This window comes from Natator depressus, chromosome 11 (assembly GCF_965152275.1).
Source record: "Natator depressus isolate rNatDep1 chromosome 11, rNatDep2.hap1, whole genome shotgun sequence".
NCBI classification, from domain to species: domain Eukaryota; kingdom Metazoa; phylum Chordata; order Testudines; family Cheloniidae; genus Natator; species Natator depressus.
In genome coordinates this window covers 59,997,134-60,017,023 of record NC_134244.1, presented here as the reverse complement: position 1 = coordinate 60,017,023, position 19,890 = coordinate 59,997,134, and the positions used below count along the sequence as shown (strand labels likewise).

The 19,890-nt window shown below is 39.1% G+C and overlaps 1 protein-coding gene across 1 annotated transcript in view; it reads right to left on the bottom strand.

Moving 5' to 3' along the window:
- The window catches only part of NBEAL1 (neurobeachin like 1), a 126,037-nt gene that overhangs the window by 66,524 nt on the left and 39,623 nt on the right, over positions 1 to 19,890 (bottom strand). The window contains exons 9-15 of the mRNA XM_074967960.1: positions 17,969 to 18,275; positions 16,628 to 16,734; positions 11,996 to 12,082; positions 10,454 to 10,537; positions 9,009 to 9,107; positions 8,305 to 8,888; positions 785 to 917 (exon numbers count right to left, since the gene is read on the bottom strand). Of these exons, the coding sequence (XP_074824061.1) occupies positions 785 to 917; positions 8,305 to 8,888; positions 9,009 to 9,107; positions 10,454 to 10,537; positions 11,996 to 12,082; positions 16,628 to 16,734; positions 17,969 to 18,275 (1,401 nt within the window). The remainder of the gene's footprint in view (positions 1 to 784; positions 918 to 8,304; positions 8,889 to 9,008; positions 9,108 to 10,453; positions 10,538 to 11,995; positions 12,083 to 16,627; positions 16,735 to 17,968; positions 18,276 to 19,890) is intronic.

Below are 19,890 nucleotides of genomic sequence, written 5' to 3'. Positions count from 1 at the left end.
GTTCTCCATGTTCACTGAAGGAAGGACAAGAAACAATGGGCTTAATTTGCAGCAACAGATTTAAACTGGAGATTAGAAATTTTTTTCTAACTATAAGGATTTCTTATAGTTATCGAATAGCTTCCAAGGGAAGTTGTGGAATCTCCACCACTGGAGATTTTTAAAAACAGGTTGGACTAACACCTGGCAGGGATGATCTAGGTTTACTTGATCCTGTCTCAATGCAAGGGGCTGAAATTAACTTCTCAAGGTCCCTTCCAGCCCTACATTTCTGTGATTCCGTGATTACAGATCCTATCATGTAATCATTACTTGCCTAAGTAGCCACACTGACATTTATTTAGATTTACCATTAAAAAAAAACATATACAAAACTTCTAAGCCCCCTGACAATAATTAGACTTGCAATAACCACCCAATAGCATAAATATTAATTAAAAAATAAATTATCTCCACAAGCCAGCAGCATTAACTAATTAAATGGAGACAACAATTTACCTCGGCCAGCTGATAAATAAAAACAGCAACTCCTAAAAGCCTCTCACTGCTAAGTCACACCCAGGAACACACCCTCATCCTGCCCTCAAAACCCCATCAAACAAATAAGTCTACAATAAGACCTACTCACATGTTTAAGGATTAGGCCTTATCCTTAGAAGTGGAATGTGTCTTTATTCAAGAGAAAAAAACTAAATCACTTGTTAAAATTATCAGCTGCTTCTCTTTAGCTAAGGCTATTCTGCCCTAAACAAAGTACATTTAAGTAGCAAGTAGCAGATCTTACCCAGAGGGAATCACAAAAACAATGGTCTGGCAGCATCACTGTTGCATATTCTCTCTTTGTGCAAACTGCAACCACCAGTGCTCCAGAGCAGGTAATGAAGGCCTCGAAACCCATCCCACTTCCTGTAAAAAAGCTACAGAATGAAAAATCCATGAGATACTTTTCAAAAGTTCTGATAAACTACCTAGCAGTACATGAATTCAGCGCAAAACCTGTTTAAATTGTTCAGCACGGCTGAAAACATTCCATCTCAGTAGTCATATCTAATGAGTAAAAGGATCCTTAAAATGCCATTCTGGTTCACCTAATAAAAACAAACAACAAGTACAAGTAAATTCTAGGTACAAGGAAGCCTAAAACCTGGTGTGCAGGACAAAAAAGTGGTCCAGTGTTCTTAAAGAAGTTTGTAGCCATCCACACCTTTTACATGGAGATGCAAACCTTGGTTCTAGCATGTAACGTTTCAGCTTAAATCCACGCAGTTTATGCTGGTTTCGATATAAAGCATTGCATCGGGGACTGCAGTCTCTGAAAGCAACACCTCTATAATAAAGAAGAACCTAGGTTACAATCTGTGCCATTTTGGCGGGAGGGGCGAAATAAAAGGCTGCCTTTAGGTTTGTGATAATTTGCCAATACTGTGTTTACATGGGACATTTTGGAGGCTCCTGTTATAGAAGTTAGGAAGCATTTTTCTCCAATCAAGTATTTTCCTAAATTCACATTATACACAAAAGTAACTATCCTTCTATACTGGTGCTTTTATTTCTAACACTTTTTAAGAAACCATTTTGACAGAAATTGCATGAAGTTTGAAATTGTTATAGGGAATTTTTTGGTCAGGTCTACAATTGAAATTTTTGCTGGTAAAGTAATGTCATGGGAATGGGGATGGGATAATCTTTTGCAACATTTCTACACTGGCAGAAGCCCAAATGTAGATGCGGTTATACTGGCATCAAAGTGCTTTTGCTGGTATAGCTTATTTTGCTCACCAACTGGTATAAGCTATACTGACAAAAGCACTTCTTTGCCAGTAGAAGCTACAGTAGGAGGGCTTGCCAGCTCTTCTAGTGCAGATATGGCTTTAGGCTCTTTTCATACCTTGAACACTTCATTAGGAAAAATATGTGAAAAAATTATTGTCAAAGCCTGTTACATTCCCTCAAGCATGGTTATTATGAGAAGCATTTTCACTACAATTGTTATTAATCCTGGCACTTACAGAACAAACAGATGGCGCATCTATATTAAGTGAAAGCTATATAAGTGTGCAGCAATTCTCAAAAAAGGTCCATAATTTTGGAGTTTAATGTACCCACCCTACACACATGCACACCACACAATTTGAAAGCTTATTTTATGTATGTTTAGATGAGGTATACTGAGGAGCTGTCAAGTGGTGCTGTAAGCCTGTACATGAGGTAAATGAAAGTCATTTTTTGCACAATTCCAGAAACACTGCAACATGACTATACTTACAATTTTTACTGTTCAAATTAATTTTAACACCTTAATATGGTGCTTCTTGGTCAAAGCTACCAAACAATGTATTAAAAAACTTTTTATTGGTTTTGCATAGGCAAGTTTCTCCTCCCCCTCAAGAAATGGTGCAGCTGTATAACATGACAAAAATGGAAAATATCAACATTTTGGAATCATGGAATCATAGAACTGGAAGGGACCTCAAGAGGTCATCTAGTCCAATCCCCTGCACTTAAAGCAGGATTAAGTATTATCTAGACCATCCTGATAGGTGTTTGTCCAACCTGCTCTTAAAAATCCCCAGTGATGGAGATTCCAGAACCTCCCAAGGCAATTTATTCTTGTGTTTAACCACCCTCACAGTTAGGAAGTTTTTCCTAATGTCCAACCTAAATCACCCTTGCTGCAATTTAAGCCCACTGCTTCTTGTCCTATCCTCGGAGGTTAAGAAGAACTATTTTTCTCCCTCCTCCTTGTAACAACCTTTTATGTACTTGAAAACTGCTATCATGTCCCCTCTCAGTCTTCTCTTCTCCAGACTAAACAAACCCAATTTTTTCAATCTTCCCCCATAGGTCATGTTTTCTAGACCTTTAATCATTTTTGTTGCTCTTCTCTGAACTTTCTCCAATTTGTCCACATCTTTCCTGAAACATGGCACCCAGAACAAGACACAATACTCCAGTTGAGGCCTAATCAGCTCAGAGTAGAGCAGAAGAATTACTTCTTGTGTCTTGCTTATATTACTCCTGCTAATACATCCCAGAATCATGTGGTCTTGGTTTGTTTGGTTTTTTTTGGTTTTTTGTTTTTAACAACAGCATTACACTGTTGACTCATATTTAGCTTGTGATTCACTATGGCCCCCAGATCCCTTTCCACAGTACTCCTTCCTAGGCAGTCATTTCCCATTTTGTATGTGAGCAACTGATTGTTCCTTCCTAAGTGGAGTACTTTGCGTTTGTCCTTAACATACTACCATTAAATGTTCTGACATCACATATTCTTAATTGTCAAAGTATCTCAGAAGTGATAACACTTATCCATAGTTTTCAGTTGAAATTTGCTGACCACATCAGTCCCACACTGAAGACTGTGTACCAGTAGCAGTAGAATGCATGCCCATAGTTTGCATGGGATAGTGGGTAGATATAAATGTACATGAATTCTTAATGTAATGCTTCATTTGTAAGCTATTATAGATACAATGTAGCATCTAGTCTGCCTGCTAGAATGTTTTAATTTGTAATTGCCTATGTAGCTTATGTGCAGTGCTACCTTTTGAAATATTATAATTTCTTTTTAAAAGCTTTTTAATTCAGTGACACTTATGCATAGGTCAGTATTAGGGCTAAAGATGGGATTACACAGCTTCATATTATGAATATGCAAAGGCTATGAGAGAAAGAAGTGGCCTAACAAGAAACAGTGAAGAAAAAGTCCACAAACTAGTCTTGCCTTCTCACTGAAGAGGGAAAAAAAGAGTATGTTACAGATCTTACTGTATGACAATGAATCATATCCTGTGGTGCTTATCAACATATCTACTGGACTGCATGTAACATAGGATGTACACAAGTCTCTACTGAAAACAGAAAATGTTGGTGAAGGACAAATGGAGAGAGATGAGAGACGTGCACTTGATTCTGATGGGACATGTAGCCCATTCAAGAAATCTGGCATCAAAACATTTACTGATATGGTCAAGATGTCCAAATGTAAGTGGCAAGGGAAGAGAAATCACAGCAGCTGTCACTTCAAAGAATTTTTTTTCCTGCAGAGCCTTGTCCTTAGCAAGATGTAGCGGTGATGTTCCAAGGGGAACTGTTCTTAGTCACCCAATAGGACCTGTGCCTATGTTCCTCTTCCATGCTGATGGAGCAATAAAAACAAAAGTTCAATTAGGGCATCAGCTGGAAGCGCTAAGCAGAAAGAACTCATGAGCTAAGAGCATACAACAAAGAAACGGAGATGCCAGGACAGCGTAGATCAGAGATGCCAGGGCTGTCATACAAATGATAGCTGGAGACAAATTTCCCACATTCCATGAACTGGCTCCTGAGTACTCAAGGCAGGTCCTAAAGCAGCTGACAACGCTAATTCTGTAATCAAAGTCTGACAGATATGACAACGGTATCTCTGTGAAAACTGCAGAAAGACAGTGCTGGACATGACCTAAGGTTGGATGCAAGAAATACCAGGTGATTGGTGGATGCCCTCTGTGCCACCATAGGAAAAGTTTCTAAACATGGCATCCAACAAGCAGTCACCTGTAAAATTCCTCTGTGAATCTAGGGTTCAAAAAGCACCTGAGAGCACATGACACAAACACTCCTTCTTGCTGGAGGCTTTTCCAATGGTGAAATAGCAAAGTCCATCACAGAGGTGGTGAAGAAGCCCAAGACTTGTACTAGAAATGTCACTGGTGCTATTACATTTCAATGATACCTATACAAATTTATTATTAGATTTTGCTTTATCCTCTTGCAATACTCGTTCCACAGGGATTGTCGAAAATCATCTGGCTCTTTGACTGCTAACCCATGCTAATCATTCATGTGGGCACTCATATACATATGAAGTACGACCCTGAGCAGATCAGAAGTGATTGCTGGGTTCTGGGAGTAAGGGTGAAGGAGTTGAGGGCAGAGGTGGCATTCTCTTCAATCCAGTAAGTTCCTGCGGTGGGGCTGGGTAAGCGGGGGTGGGGGAAATGAGGGAAGGGGGCTGGGGAAGGAAGTGAGGTGGAATAGGGCAGGGGGAGGGGAATGTGGGTGTGAGGGGAGGGGGATGGAGAAGAAACGGGGATAGGGGTATCACGGGGGGTAAGTAGGATCCCAGCATGCGGCATTGCCTCAGAAGCAGCTGGGGCTCCCCCATTCAGCAGGCCCATCGAACCCTTAGCCGGCCAAGCCCTACCCCCCTACACCTGGACCCCTCCGATGAGCCCCCCTATGGCCAGACCCGCACCCCACTGAACCCCAACCAGCTGCACCTGGACCTCCACCCCATCAAGCTCCATTCCCCCTGCACTCAGACCCCCAGCATTGAATTCCCACCCCCAGACCTCCCAGCCAAGCCCCATCTCCCCACCCCCAGACCCCTCCTACCCCCCGCTGAGCCTGACCACCATCACCTGGATCCCCTGCAGAGTCCCATTGTCCCTGCACCTGGAATGCCCTAATGAGCCCCTTTGCATCCAGATCTCCCACTGAGCTGTCCACACCCAGATCGCCCCACACAGAAACCTCTCAACCCACACCTGGATCCCCCCCCACACTAAGTCCCTCCACACTTGGATCCTGCTGGGCTCAGCCTCCCTACCCATGCCTGGTGCACCTGGTACATAGGGGCAGGGCCCTGGGGTGTTTCTGGGACAGACCCAGCCCTTGCACTGTGACAGGGTCAGGTGCAGCCTCACTGCAGAGTCCCTATATTGGGGGAGGTGGGGGCTTCAGGGTGATCTTCCACCTCAGTGCAGCCAGTGGCCTGTGCCCCTCACTGCCATGCTGGAGCCACATTTTATTGACAAATAAAATCTGCAGAATTTTAAAATATTGTGTGCATAATTTTTGGCGTATAATTCCCTCAGGAGTAGGGGTATTGCAGGGATTGGTCCTGGGTCTGGTTATATTCAATATCTTCATAAATTATTATGGCATAGAGCATATACTCAAAGTCTGTGGACAGTATCAAGATGGGAGCGGTTGCAAGTGCTTTGAAGGGTAGGATTAAAAATCAAAATATCTGGACCAACTGGAGAAATGGTCTGAAGAAAATAGGATGAAATTCACTAAGGATAAATGCAAAGTGCTTTACTTAGGAAGGAACAATCAATTGCACATATACAAAATGGGAAATGACTGCCCAGGAAGGAGTACCGTGGAAAGAGATATGGGATGTATAGTGGCTCACAAGCTAAATATGAGTCTATACTGTAACACTGTTGCTAAATAACTAACTTAATAACTAAATAAAGAGCAAACATCATTCTGGCATATATCAGCAGGAGGGCTGTAGGCAAGACATGAGAAGTAATTCTTCCACTCTACGCCACACTGACAAGGCCTCAATTGGAGAATTGCATCTAGTTCTGGGCACCACATTGCAGGAAAGATGTGGACAAACTGGAGTAAGTTCAGAGGAGGGCAACAAAAATGATTAAAGAAAATATGACCTACAAGGAAAGATGGTAAAGATTGGGTTTGTTTAGTCTGGAGAAGAAAAGACGGAGGGGACATGGTAACAGTTTTCAAGTACGTAAAAGGTTGTTACAAGGAGGAGAATGAAAAATTGTTCTCCTTAACCTCCGAGGGTAGGACAAGAAGCAGTGGGCCTAAATTGCAGCAAGGGAGGTTTACATTGGACATTAGGAAAAGCTTCTTAACTGTCAGGGCAGTTAAGCACTGGAACAAATTGCCTAGGGTGGTTGTAGAATCGCTGTCCTTGGAGGTTTTTCAGAACAGGTTAGACAAACACCTGTCAGGAATGGTCTAGTTATTACTTAGTCCTACCTTGAGTGCAGGGGACTGGACTAGATGACCTACCAAGGTTCCTTTCAGTCCTACAGTTCTACAATTGTTGTGATGCATTGAGGTCACAAAAAAAATCCAATTTTACATTTTGAAATAATACACAGAATCATTAAACTAATAGAAAAAAATGCAAATATTTCAAAGTGGTCATTGAATTGTTCAGCCCTCGCTTCTCAGGTAATGGCACCACTTGACAACTCCACATCACACTTCATCTTAAAGTAGACGTAAGAAGTTTTCAAATGATGAATGCAGTGCATGTGCGTAGAGTAGGTACATTAAGTCGACCAAATCAGTGGTGTCTGCCATTCACCTAATAATGCATATAGAGACCACAAAGCATGGAGATAGCAGCGAGCTCAGTCTTTTCTATTGTATATTTAAAAAAACATTTTCCACTGAAACAAAGCAAAGTAACCACCTGTGTTTTAAATCATTCATTCATTTATTCTTGTTATCTATTTCCTATTTGCTACAATATTCCCTTCAATCAAGCATCTTAGAACTTCATCTGAGTAGCCAACACCAATCCTTATCCAGCAAGCAGGATATGCAGCATAACATAGGATACCCTGTCTCCACCACACACTAGAATACATCATATTCTAAATTCAATTTCATGACTAAAAATGCAAACTACTATTCTAGCACCATCAAGTCCAAATCCAGCTGCAGCCATTTCTCCTTATGCTGTAATACCATTAGATTTCAGAAACTACACGGGTTTAGATCAGGATTTGAATGGGAGACCTTTTAAAAAAATGAAAGAAATGGTTTTGGGAGTCAAGCAGATGGCACTTTTAACCAAGTCAGTACTATACTAATACCCCAGCATAATATTATGGAGCTCTGTGCTGCTGGAGGGCCTGTGGTTCAGATAAGATATAAACAACCACTTCTGGTTATTAAAATGAGTCAATCTACGGCTTTGCTTAGATGAGAAAAGGGTTAAAGTGCTGTCTTGGCCAAATTCCAAACTCAAAATTTCCCCCTGCAGTTCCAGTTAGAAAAGGATATTTTTCAGGTATTATCCCGAATTTTTGCATTTGTTTGCTATTGAATACCTATATTAAAACTAGAGGCAGTTACATTTTATAGCCCCTATACGCTACAAGAACTATGCTAATGCATGGTTACCCGTCACAATTCGGGGGTCCTTTTTTTTTTTTTTTTTTTTTTTTTACTGCCACCATGGATGAAAACATATGTTAATATGCATTACCCAAATAATTTAATCTTAATATAGTTATAGAATTGCACCTTCCTATCCACACTAGCAGTATAATTGTTCCAATACAGAAACCCTTAACCATGCATTTGCATGGCTATTCCTGTAGCATAGTCATGTCTTCGGTGGTGGATGAAGCCATTCCTGTTTACAAACTCAACTGATATTCAATTTATCAAGTATTTTGGTATGAAATGTGCTATATAAATATAAGCATCGCTACCAAGTATGCCATGGGATGCATATTACCAAAGTAATCACAGCAAGCATACCTGTATAGTTGCTTCCTCTTGCCTCCTCCCTTGCTGGTGATGTCAGGTGTAACTTGGTCCTGGTCTAGGCATAGCCAAGCATTGAAGGAAAATGCAGACCCTGGCCATTTGTGAATAGGTGGCACAGCAATTCCTGCCATGCTGGGGGACAAGTTGAAATATTGCATGGCACTGTCCAGGCCTTGCTTCCGAGCCATTGCCAGAATTGCACGCATCACAGGGATGACGTAAGGGTGAGACTGCTTTGGTTCATTAGTCCTCAAGAGTCGCATTAGTCGATGCAATTCTTCAGAGCTCATCGATTGACTTCCCAAAGAACCCTGGAGGGCAATCACGTTCTCTGCACAAGTGCGATGGAGTGAAGAGTGGAAGTTTAATGTCTCAATGATACGGATGACCATGTTTGCATTGACACACGTGGCACGACTCTGCCTGTTAATACAGCAGATTCGCTTCAACCAATTTGAGATGAAGATCTGCAGGTCATGTGACTCTAGCTCTGGAAGCCACTGGATAAGCAGCAATAAGGGCTGGACATTACTAATACCCAAAATTCCAACGGACATGTGATCACCTTCAGCAGCCTGAAAAAAAGATCATAGAACACAGATGAACTACTGGCCTACTACAACGGAATAGGGGCAGAAAAGCTGTCTAGGAGTGCAGCCATTTTAGATCATGTTCAAAGCAAGCACATGTCTCACCATATTCATAAGTTCTTCTAGCAACTCTCGCGAGGGCTGACCCAGAGATTTTAGTACTTCATAGATATGTGCATAACCAATCCGCTCTTTAAAGACCTCCTGAAGAGGAAAAAAAATAGCAACATTAATAAAAGTATGCAGTGCAGCTGTAGTTGTGTCAGTCCAGAATATGAGAGAGACACGGCTGGGGAGGTAATTATTGGACCAACTTCTGTTGGTGATAATAAAAGACAGACACAACTAAACTCTAGTGGCTAATTACTTACCTGCAATAATGGGGTCTCATCTAACACAAAACTAGCTCTATTGTTAGGTTACCCTTTATGAGAACATACTACAAACCTTATCTGAAGGCTAGAGAAGTTAAGGATAGTCTTTTGATTGACTTCAATGAGTTTTGGATTAGGCCCTATAAATTCATGACACTACTGCATATAATATTATGTCATGCAAAAATATTTTCTGTAGCTGAATAAATGTTTTAATTCTAGCTGCCAAAATTACAACAGAAGTGCACAGGCATAGAGAAGAGCTTTATTTTACTTGTTATAGACCATAAACAAAATCTCCAGTACAATTGTTTTAATATACTTCAAAATGTTAGTCTTTTTAGTTTAATACAAAAAATCAATTGTTCTATTGAGTTGAACCTACAGAATAAAGATAAAACAAACACAAGTAGGTGCAGAAGTAAAATATTTTCCTAGAAAAATGTCTTAAATATTTCTCTAATATGATTAAATTAAGATAGAAACTTTATTCAATATGGGAAAGTATTCTGAAAACTGGTTACCTTGCACTGAATTTATGGAAAACGACTCTCAAGCAGTAAAATCTACACAGTCATATACATCTATTTACTAGTTAATGAACAGCAGTTACATCCTATTAAGTGAATTCCCTTCCCTTTGCACGGATATTTTCAATTGTTATTTGTACAATGTGGAAAACACATTTTTAAATATGAGTGAATTTGTTGGAAGAAACAGGATTTATGTAAAGTGCCTCTGGAATAAAGTAGTGAGGGGCAAAAAAGTCACTGTTGAAAAATTCACATAAAATGTGGAGTACGTAGGTGCCCCTTCAAACATTTATGGGATTCAGAGCAATTTTCATTGCAGGAAAAGGTTGTCAGAGATTACTACTTTACACTCAGTTTTTCAAATTTCTGTCTTTTATTATCCAATCAAATTAGCTCTAATCCCAGAAATCATATTCCAACTTTACATAAAATTCAATTAATGTCCAGCCCAAAGTATGATGTTGTCCATAAGAAGAGCATGAGGAAGAAAAGCACAAAGGGTTTCTTGATCTGGTTGTGGCCTGCTATCAATAAATAATAATAATAATCATAAGAACAATTCTTCAAGGTTTTACATTAAAATGTTTAACAAGAAATGAGAAAGATGGCTGCCATAAACAGACCTATGAGTGTGTATGCTTACCTTCGCAGCTGGAGATTTGTGCAACACTGCTGTAAGGGCTTGAATGGTGGATACTGCCAAGCAGTCTAGTTGTCCCTGAAACACCTGAAAGCAACAGAGGCAGGTGTTATTTTCAAACATATTAAATAGAATTCTGCTCTGAAGCGTATTCTGTGCACTTCTGCCTGGATGAAAACCAAAGTTAATTAACATGCTTTACAATCATCTCCCCACCAACATGGATTTCATGACACCACAACCTACAAGAAAGGACACAATGACAGAAAACTAGCCATGTAGTTCAAGAAGAGGAAAGAAGCATTCACACACATTACAGTAAAAGGTTCTGATGGACAAATGTACAAACTTTCCTCATGCTGTTAATGGACAATCTCAAGAGGGAGGGAGGAAAAGGAAGTAACCAACCCCTTGTACTGTATGTGTGCACTGCAGAATGTATAGCTTTCTGACAATCAGTTCTTTAAACAAATGGAGATGAACATCATTTTAATCTCAGTGCAGGCTCCTGCACATACCAAAGCAACACACACACACACTAGAAGTGATTAGTTATACCAGCACAGTCCAATAACTTCATCGCATCTTACATCCATCCCAGAGGATGAAACTCTGCTTCCAAACCAAATGAGTCTCAAATAATCCTTTCCCTTTTATGTTTTCTATTAGTTAATTCCTCTGAATACTGATATTTTTCATGATAATTTATTAACAGAAAATTATGTGCCATATACCAGCAGGTCCCTTTGTCACATGGAGTCTGTTCATTTGCATAGTTCCACTGGTCAAGTTTACAGTCTCTGAAATACTATATTGCATATTGGACAATGAGAAGTCAAAATCAGAAGACAATGTTAGTGAATAAATGTTTACATGCAGATCCTCACACCGAGTTACCAATAGAATTGGCTATTTTAAACAGAATCAAGATTTCTAGACGACATACTTTCATGTGCTCAGCAATGCATTATCTATTTAAATGACAACAAATCAGTAACATCCTCCATGCTACTATACGGAGTAGTACAATAAGAATTTGCATTTGATGTTTTCCATTATGCTAATGGAAATTCAAGACAACAGACTCTTCTCACCTCCCACATTCAGCCTGTCCATTGTATTGTGAACATCTGTTCTTCATGACAAGCAAAGAATCAGGACATCAACTACAACCATACAGATTCACAAACAAAGCCCCAGAACCCAATAGACCACCGTGCGGAGACAAAGAAGCAAAAAAGAAAAAACGAAATCACCACCAGGTTGATAGCATTGATACTGGGATTCTATTCCTGTACTTCACCCTCCTCAGATTAAAAGGAGCACAATTTGTACTTAATATTTTTAAAACTTGAAGCATCTCCATACATGTGAAGTCATGGGTGTAATTTGCTTAACATAAAAGATTACTTTCCAAAGACAACAAGCATAGGTCTGTGCAGCAGTCAGAATTCATCCATCTGGATAAGGTAAAGTACAGGAATCACTTTTCCCACTGACTGCTACTCTGTCTTGGCTTCAAGTGAAGCAAAATTGTGTAGGTACCTGGTCCCCATTCATTTCGGTCAGTAATTTGTTGGCAAGGTCTTTTTCACTCTTGTCTGCCACCTTATTGTTAGCATTTAAAAACAGCTGTTAGAAACAGAGACAAGAATAACGGAAAGAGGAATATTAAACATTACCTGCAGCTAGTATCGTGAAGCCTGGGATGAATTTATGTTTCACATACAGCATACATGATCTCACACTGGTGAGTTACACAATTCTTAACAAATATCAGTCTTTTGTTAATTCTTCCAATATTACATCAAACTATTGTTAAATATTCATTAGCTTATTCCATTTTCCAGAAAAAACAAAAGATGTAATTGCTGAGACATGGAAACGGTACTAATTACAAGTTATTTTTGTTACTGGCCCAGTGTTCTTAGACGCATGGTGACTAAGTGCAGGACTGGAGGCTCTCAACATTCACATTAAAAAAGGAGGGGGGACGACTGTAAGACGTTAGAAACGCAAAGGGAAGGGGGAAGCACAGCCTCCTAGTTTCTCTACTTATATTTCATCTTGTAGGAGGGCTTAAGTGACACTAACAATCTAAGGAAGCCTGCAATACAACAACTCAGAATCCAGAGATAGTGATGGCAGCAGCTTTGCGAGGGACACAATCTTCAAGACTGGAAGGACGGTGGGAAATTTTCAGTCATCCAGATGAGTTGGCAGCTTGGCAAGAACTTTAACTCAGTCACCCAAAGCTGTACCTATTCTGAAGCTTTGCCCTCTTCTGCTTTTAGAGTGCAAGTTAAGAAGCTCTTAGAAATACACAGTTTACCAGACCAAGTAATTAAAAAAAGACTTTTGAAAACAGAGGAGACTGACAGCTTGTCACATTTCAGAGAAAATATCCATCAGAAAAATGAAAGGGTACGTGAAAAACTACTTTTTAAAACCACTTCTTTTGTACTCACTGAAGATTGTGTGTTCAGTATATGGAACCCCACTCAGTAATCAAGGGCAAACACAAGACAACAATCAAAGATACTACCCTACGTTACAAAAGTATTAAAAACCCCACAAAGTTAGAAACATTGCTTAGTTTGAAAGGCATCTGTCATGACCAAAGCTGTTATACTTTTGGTAACACTACAGAATAGCTATAATATGTTGAGAGAATTAGAGCATTAGCAACTGAAGATAAATTATGAACAGGAGGCAAGAATAGACATAGAAAAAACAAACTCATTCTAACTCATTTCCCATACCAGATATATAATGAGAAAAATAAGCAACTAGAGATTTAAAACCACGTATTTATTAAAATGCCCAAGTACATGGCTCTCTCTGGTTTTGAATTCTTGTATCCAGATGATGATTCATAGAATAATAATGTTTTCTTCAGCCCACGTAAGACTCGGCATAGTAACTACTGCTATTCTCCAAATCTGATCTATATTTAAGCAAAGTTTCCCATCAATATAAAACGTTCAAGATACATGAAGAAGCAGTGGCAGATGTTCTCAGTGTACCAATAAAACCCCTTTCAACAGATATAAAGTGAAACCTCAGTTACCTCAACATTTCAGGGGACAGCCCTGAATAAACTGGGTTTCAGATCAGATACTGGGTTTCAGATCAACATCTGAAGTGGACAAACAGCTTTCAAAAAAAACTCATGATTTGGGTCCCCAGCCCCGCAAAAAAGACAAGAGAAGACCTCTCTCTTCCATAAGCTTTGAATTCTTTAGCTGAAGTTCGTCTATCTTCTCTGAAGATGATCTGCAAAGCTGAAGACAAGTCTGAGGTAAGATCAGAAATATGCCTCTATTATGTGGCTCCTGGGAGTATTCACAATAGATATCAGTTTTGATTTCTTTTTTCACTCCCTCCCCTCTCTGCAAGTCTCCTGGTCTCCAGGTTCATAGACATGCAACACATTCTATTGTGTCAAGAACAACTGCTGACTCTTCTGTTATCTGTGGTGTTATACACTGGGGGTGCCACTAGCGAACCCAGAAGTGTGACAGATTTTCAAGAATGAGGAAAATTATTTTTAGCAAGATTCTACCTCGTTAGTGGAGGCATTTGACAAAAGAAATGTACTAACCTCACAACTGACTTCATCTTTGTTGTCAGCCTTTGAATAGCATTGTACGATATGTGGAAAACACATGACCCTGTCCTTGGGGTCATTCAGAGTGTAAAAAAGCAAACTACTTGCACAAATTTGACAACACCAAAGAAACCCTCCATGTAATAATAATAGCAATACAAGCCAATATACAATACAGAGATGTAACTTGGTGAAGAGTTCTGATGACAACAAGGTAGAGTGAAATTCAAGGAGAGAAGAATGGTTAAAACATAGGCCATAATACTGCTGGCATTGAAGTCAATGGGAGTTTGACATCAGTGGGAGTAGGAGCAGGCCTAGAGTGCCCATGAACCAGCTAAATAATACCATTGTATGATAATGTAAGAATCAGGCTAGAAAAACATAAATCTCTCTTTTATAGCAGCATTGCAAAGAGTATAAGATTAGTAGAGAGGTACAGACTCCCAAAAGGAAATGCAAAAAAACATTGGAAAGTACTTTTAAAAGAAGTTAAAAACACAAACTAAACAACATACTCAATGCGGTTCCCACTGAAGTCAATCAGAATTTTGTCCCTGACTTAAATCAAAGAAAGAAAGACTAGGTCAAAATGTACACATGGGCATTTTAAAGTACTGTTGCATTCAAATATTTTCTAACTAAATGGAATATTGTACAATAATTCACACATTCTAGCTAGCATGAAATTATCTAGAAGTGTTCAATACAGCCACGTCAACAACGTGAAGCATTGTGAAGACAAAATAGAAATGAAATATAAAACTCCAGGAAGTTAAGCAGTATTCATATTTAATGTTGTTTTTTATTTGGGAAAAATTTATCTTATAAAAGCATAACAACTTCAGTGAAAGGCACTGGCTTACAATCAATGGTCATCTGGGATTAATATGGAATCAGAGAAAGTAGGAAATATGAATACTATGTCCTTTCTAAAAAGAAAAGGCATCCAAGAAGAGCATTTTGTAACCAATTAAACTCATTCCTAATCTCAGCTATGCAGGAATTCAGACCAAATATTCTGAAACCCTTGAAACTGAACACCAGTGATTTCTTTTTCTTTTTTTTTCTTTTTTCTTTTTTTTTTTTTTAAAGAAAGCTGGCTAGTGATCAATGGCTCGATGTCTAGCTGGCAGCTGGTATCAAGCAGATTGCCCCAGGGGTCGGTCCTGGGGGCGGTTTTGTTCAACATCTTCATGAATGATCTGGATGATGGGATGAATTGCACCCTCAGTAAATTCACGAATGACACTAAACTTGGGGGGAGAGGTAGATATGCTGGAGGTAGGGATAGGGTCCAGAGTGACCTACACAAATTCGAGGACTGGGCCAAAAGAAATCTGATGAGGTTCAACAAGGGCAAGTGCAGAATCCTGCACTTAAGATGGAAGAATCTCATGCACTGCTATAGGCTGGGGATCGACTGGCTGAGCAGCAGTTCTGCAGAAAAGGACCTGGGGATTACAGTGGATGAGAAGCTGCATATGAGTCAGCAGTGTGCCCTTGTTGCCAAGAAGGCTAAAGGCATATTGGACTGCATTAGTAGAAGCATTGCCAGCAGACTGAGGGAAGTGATTATTCCCCTCTATTCGGCACTGGTGAGGCCTCATCTGAAGTATTGCGTCCAGTTTTGGGCCCCCCCACTACAGAAAGGATGTGGACGAATTGGAGAGAGTCCAGCAGAGGACAATGAAAATTATTAGGGGGTTGGGGCACATGACTTATGAAGAGAGGCTGAGGGAACTGGGCTTATTTAGTCTGCAGAAGAGAAGAGTGAGGGGGGATTTGACAGCAGCCTTCAACTACCTGAAGGGGAGTTCCAGAGGGAATGGAGCTAGGCTGTTCTCAGTGGTGGTAGATGACTGCAACTTGAGACCATCACTCCTTGTTCTGTGAGGGAGGTGTAGGTTGGATATTAGGAAAAACTATTTCACTAGAGGATGGTGAAGCACTGGAATGGGTTATCTAGGGACGTGGTGGAATCTCCATCCTTGGAGGTTTTTATGACCTGGCTTGACTAAGCCCTGGCTGGGATGATTTAATTGGAGTTGGTCTTGCTTTGAGCAAGGGGTTGAACTAGATGACCTCCTGACGTCTCTCCCAACCCTAATCTTCTACGATTCTATGAAATGGAGAAATTCATCCCTGAAATTAGAAATCAATCCACCATCTGCTAACAGTTATAAGTGACTTCTCATAGTATGAAAGATTGATTTTGACACCAAGCTAAACAAAAGTTAGAGACGGATTAGAGTATATACAGGCATTTCTCAAAGAGAAATTGTGAGCATTCACTACTTCGTGCCTTATCATCAATACAAGCATATTGTATTATTATGGTTAATGTATTTTGAAGACAAGATGTACTTCTACTTCATAAATTACACATATTCACCATGAAACATTCACCAGGTCAGTGGTACAAGTCCAATACTTGATACTCTCAAGGATTATATTTAATTTAGAGCCAAGATACAAAGATGATTTACACAGCTGAACTCTTACAAGAAGCATGACATTTTGCTGAGATCAGAAATAAGAAGTTATTAATTATGGAAAAAATGTACCTTGCAGTTCTGCAGCAATCGGATGAGATGCTCAAAGCAGTTACTGTTAAGGAAAATGGCCTGCAGAACAGGCCTATCAGTGCAGTCTAACATGGCTGTGATGGTGTCTATCAAAATAAAAATCACAAAAATAAATAGTTACACTAATCCTTAAGCATTTTTTTTTAAAACATTATACTGTTGACAAATTTAGAAACACTACATAGAAGGCTCCATGGAAAAATTTTATGCACTGAGAAGCAGTTAAATTATGAATGCTTTGATAAACACGGAAGTGAATTCCAGCATAAAATACCAGGCCTTGAGCAAAACATTCTGAAGCAGCAGAAACCAACATGTAGTCTACTATGTATCTGGAGGAAACTTCAGCTACAGAATAGCGTCAATTGTTCTGAGACTCAGTTTAAAATCACTGTCATTTGCACGTATATAAAAAGCATGCCTTCTTATTTAAAACACGTATAAATATTTGCTTCCTCATCAGCCAGTTATTCCTCAACATTCTGAAGCAGTCTTATTTTGTTTGCCAATAGTCAGTATCATCTCACACGGATATCAAAACATTGAGAAAATGAAAGTATTGGTGGGCAAGAAATGCCCTTATTTACGTCTTCCCATTCTCTACATCAACTTTAAAAAATACAAATCATAAATGAATGCAAACCAATGAATTATATCCTATGGTTTAAGACTATTGTCTCATCTAAGGTATGCAACCTAGGGAGGTTGTGGAATCTCCATCACTGAAAGTTTTTAAAAACAAGTTAGACAAATACTTGTCAGGGATGGTCTAGATAAAACTTAGTCCTGCCTCAGTGCAAGGGACTGGACTAGATGACCTATCGAGGTCCCTTCCAGTCCTATATTTCTATGGTTCTATGCAATAATTCCAATTACACAACTAAAAATTACAAATAGCTAGCACACTGGAATTGCTCAAATATTCCAGGTATTCCCTTTTTATCCCTTTTATAGGGGTTAACTGAAATCTCCCAGATACTGTTGTGTGGAAGCTGTTGTCAAATAACTTTTCAGTGGAAGTCCATAACAGGTACTAGATCTTCTAATCTTTTTTTGTTGCCCCTAAACTGTTTGTAGGCTGACATCCTTAAGCCAAAAAGTAACCAGTACATTCTGATTAATATTTTTTTGAATTAAAAGCCAACTGGCACATATTTGAATCAATTTCAACAAGAAAAAAACACTCAATTTCTTACCTAAATAACAGTGAAAACACACTTGAATAATTACACTTATACTTGCTTAAATCACTTCATTTAAAAAAATTAAGAAAATTTTAACAAAACAGATTTAGAGGAATTGTCTGGATATATCACTCACTAAGCATTTGGATCTGTAGTGCAATGAACCTATTCTCCCACTGCCTGGATCTCCTGGAGTTAGGCAATGCTGAATGGTCTGAATTAAGCAACTTGAAGTAGTTCTCCAGTATGGTACTGGTCTCCACTTGCCGCTGGTCTGAACTACTGGTGAGAAGGATATGCACTACTTCTGTCAGGCACTTAAGAGTCAGCTCTGCCTTCCTGCTCACTTCCTCAGGATCCCTATCATCCCAGGTGTCACAGTCTGCCAAAACACGCATCAAGACTTCCATGGTGGCAGGAGATATGGCTTGAAGAGCATTTCTCTGAAATCCACAATAAAAAGAACTGTACTTTAATCTGAGGATTTCTAGCCTCTTCCAATACTTAAAATCAACAAGTTTCATTTTTGCATCATGCAAGATATCTGAACTCTAATAAATATAGTACTAATAAGAGCATTTTTAATTTAGCTCCTCAGTCAACTACGATTGTGTTGAATAATATATATTTTGGGCCAAATCCTGGTCATTCAACTCAGTTAGGCCTAATGGCTTCAAAGGATATATTTATATATCGTGAATACATAAATTTATGTACAGACAAAAAAAACCTGTTAATGACACATTAGGGTTACATATTTTAATAAAAATTTTCTGAAAGAAATGCAATAAAAATTTTCTAGTAATATTAACCCACTCATGGTATACATAAATGTATGCAATGTCTAAACCTCAGCTTTTGCATATCTTGACTTTTGGTGTTTAAATCTGTAACCTTAAAGGTGAAATAGCACGGTTTGGAGTGGGGTGGGGGGGGATTAGGATTTTTTTTTTTTTTTACTCCTGTTTTTAAATTAATATTCTTTAGCCATATGTCTAATATACATTGATTTCAATGTGAAAGGGATACTTATTTTGGTCACAGGCTTTTAATTTTAGTATGCATTTGAATTATTCAAAGTGATACTGATAATATACATATTCTATTGTGTAATACATCTTTTGCCATAGCAGAATTTAGAGTACAGTTTAAGTTCAGACTTTCATACAGACCCCCATTTTCACATATCCCCAAATTTCTCAATTGGTTCAGAATTTTAACCTAAAACAGAATTAACTAATGATAAACATTTTAAGAACACTAGCCTTCCTGTATTACCCAGAGCAATCTTTATCTGTGATTGGAGTACATACTGTATTACAGTGGTGAGCAAGGACCATGTAAATTCTCTTTGCTCAGGGAGAACTGATCTTCTTTTTAAGGCCTCTTCTGTTCTGCACATTGTTCCAGAGCTCCCGGTGGTGTTTTTGTTTGAGGTTGGGTTACTATTCTAAAGACACAGTGCTCTCTGTTAACCTTTTACAAGATAAACCGGGTAAGCATCAAAGTGCCTTATTCTGCCTCGACAGGTGTCTTCTTATAATTTGCAGTCAGATCGTACTGGACTAGACTTGCACAGAAAGAAGAAATTCCCATCCCTCCCTCCTGTCAGTTATTTAAAAAAAATTAAAATGGTGCTCACTCACGCCAAGCCCCAGCTAGCAGGCTGCTTTTGAATATTTATCACATGACTTGACAGAATGGGCATGACACATTATAGCATCACATGATCAGACAGCAACATTTTTTTCAAAGCTATATCCAAGAAATTCTGAACAGGAGACTGATGTTCAAATCAAATCCAAATCAGTGATTAATCCCACTCCTCATCTGATCTCATTTCCCCTTTCCCACCCATATGTTCTGTGCCACTTATGCTACACAGATATACTTCAAATTCCTTCCTCAGCAATGCCAGACCAAATGATTTAGTGGAAGCACACTGCAATTCCAGTCTATTCTTGTACTCCTTTCTAAATTTCTTGGCACCGAGCAGACATAAACACTCCTTTAATTTAGTACACTATGCTCATTGTGCCAGCAGAGAAAAACTTATTT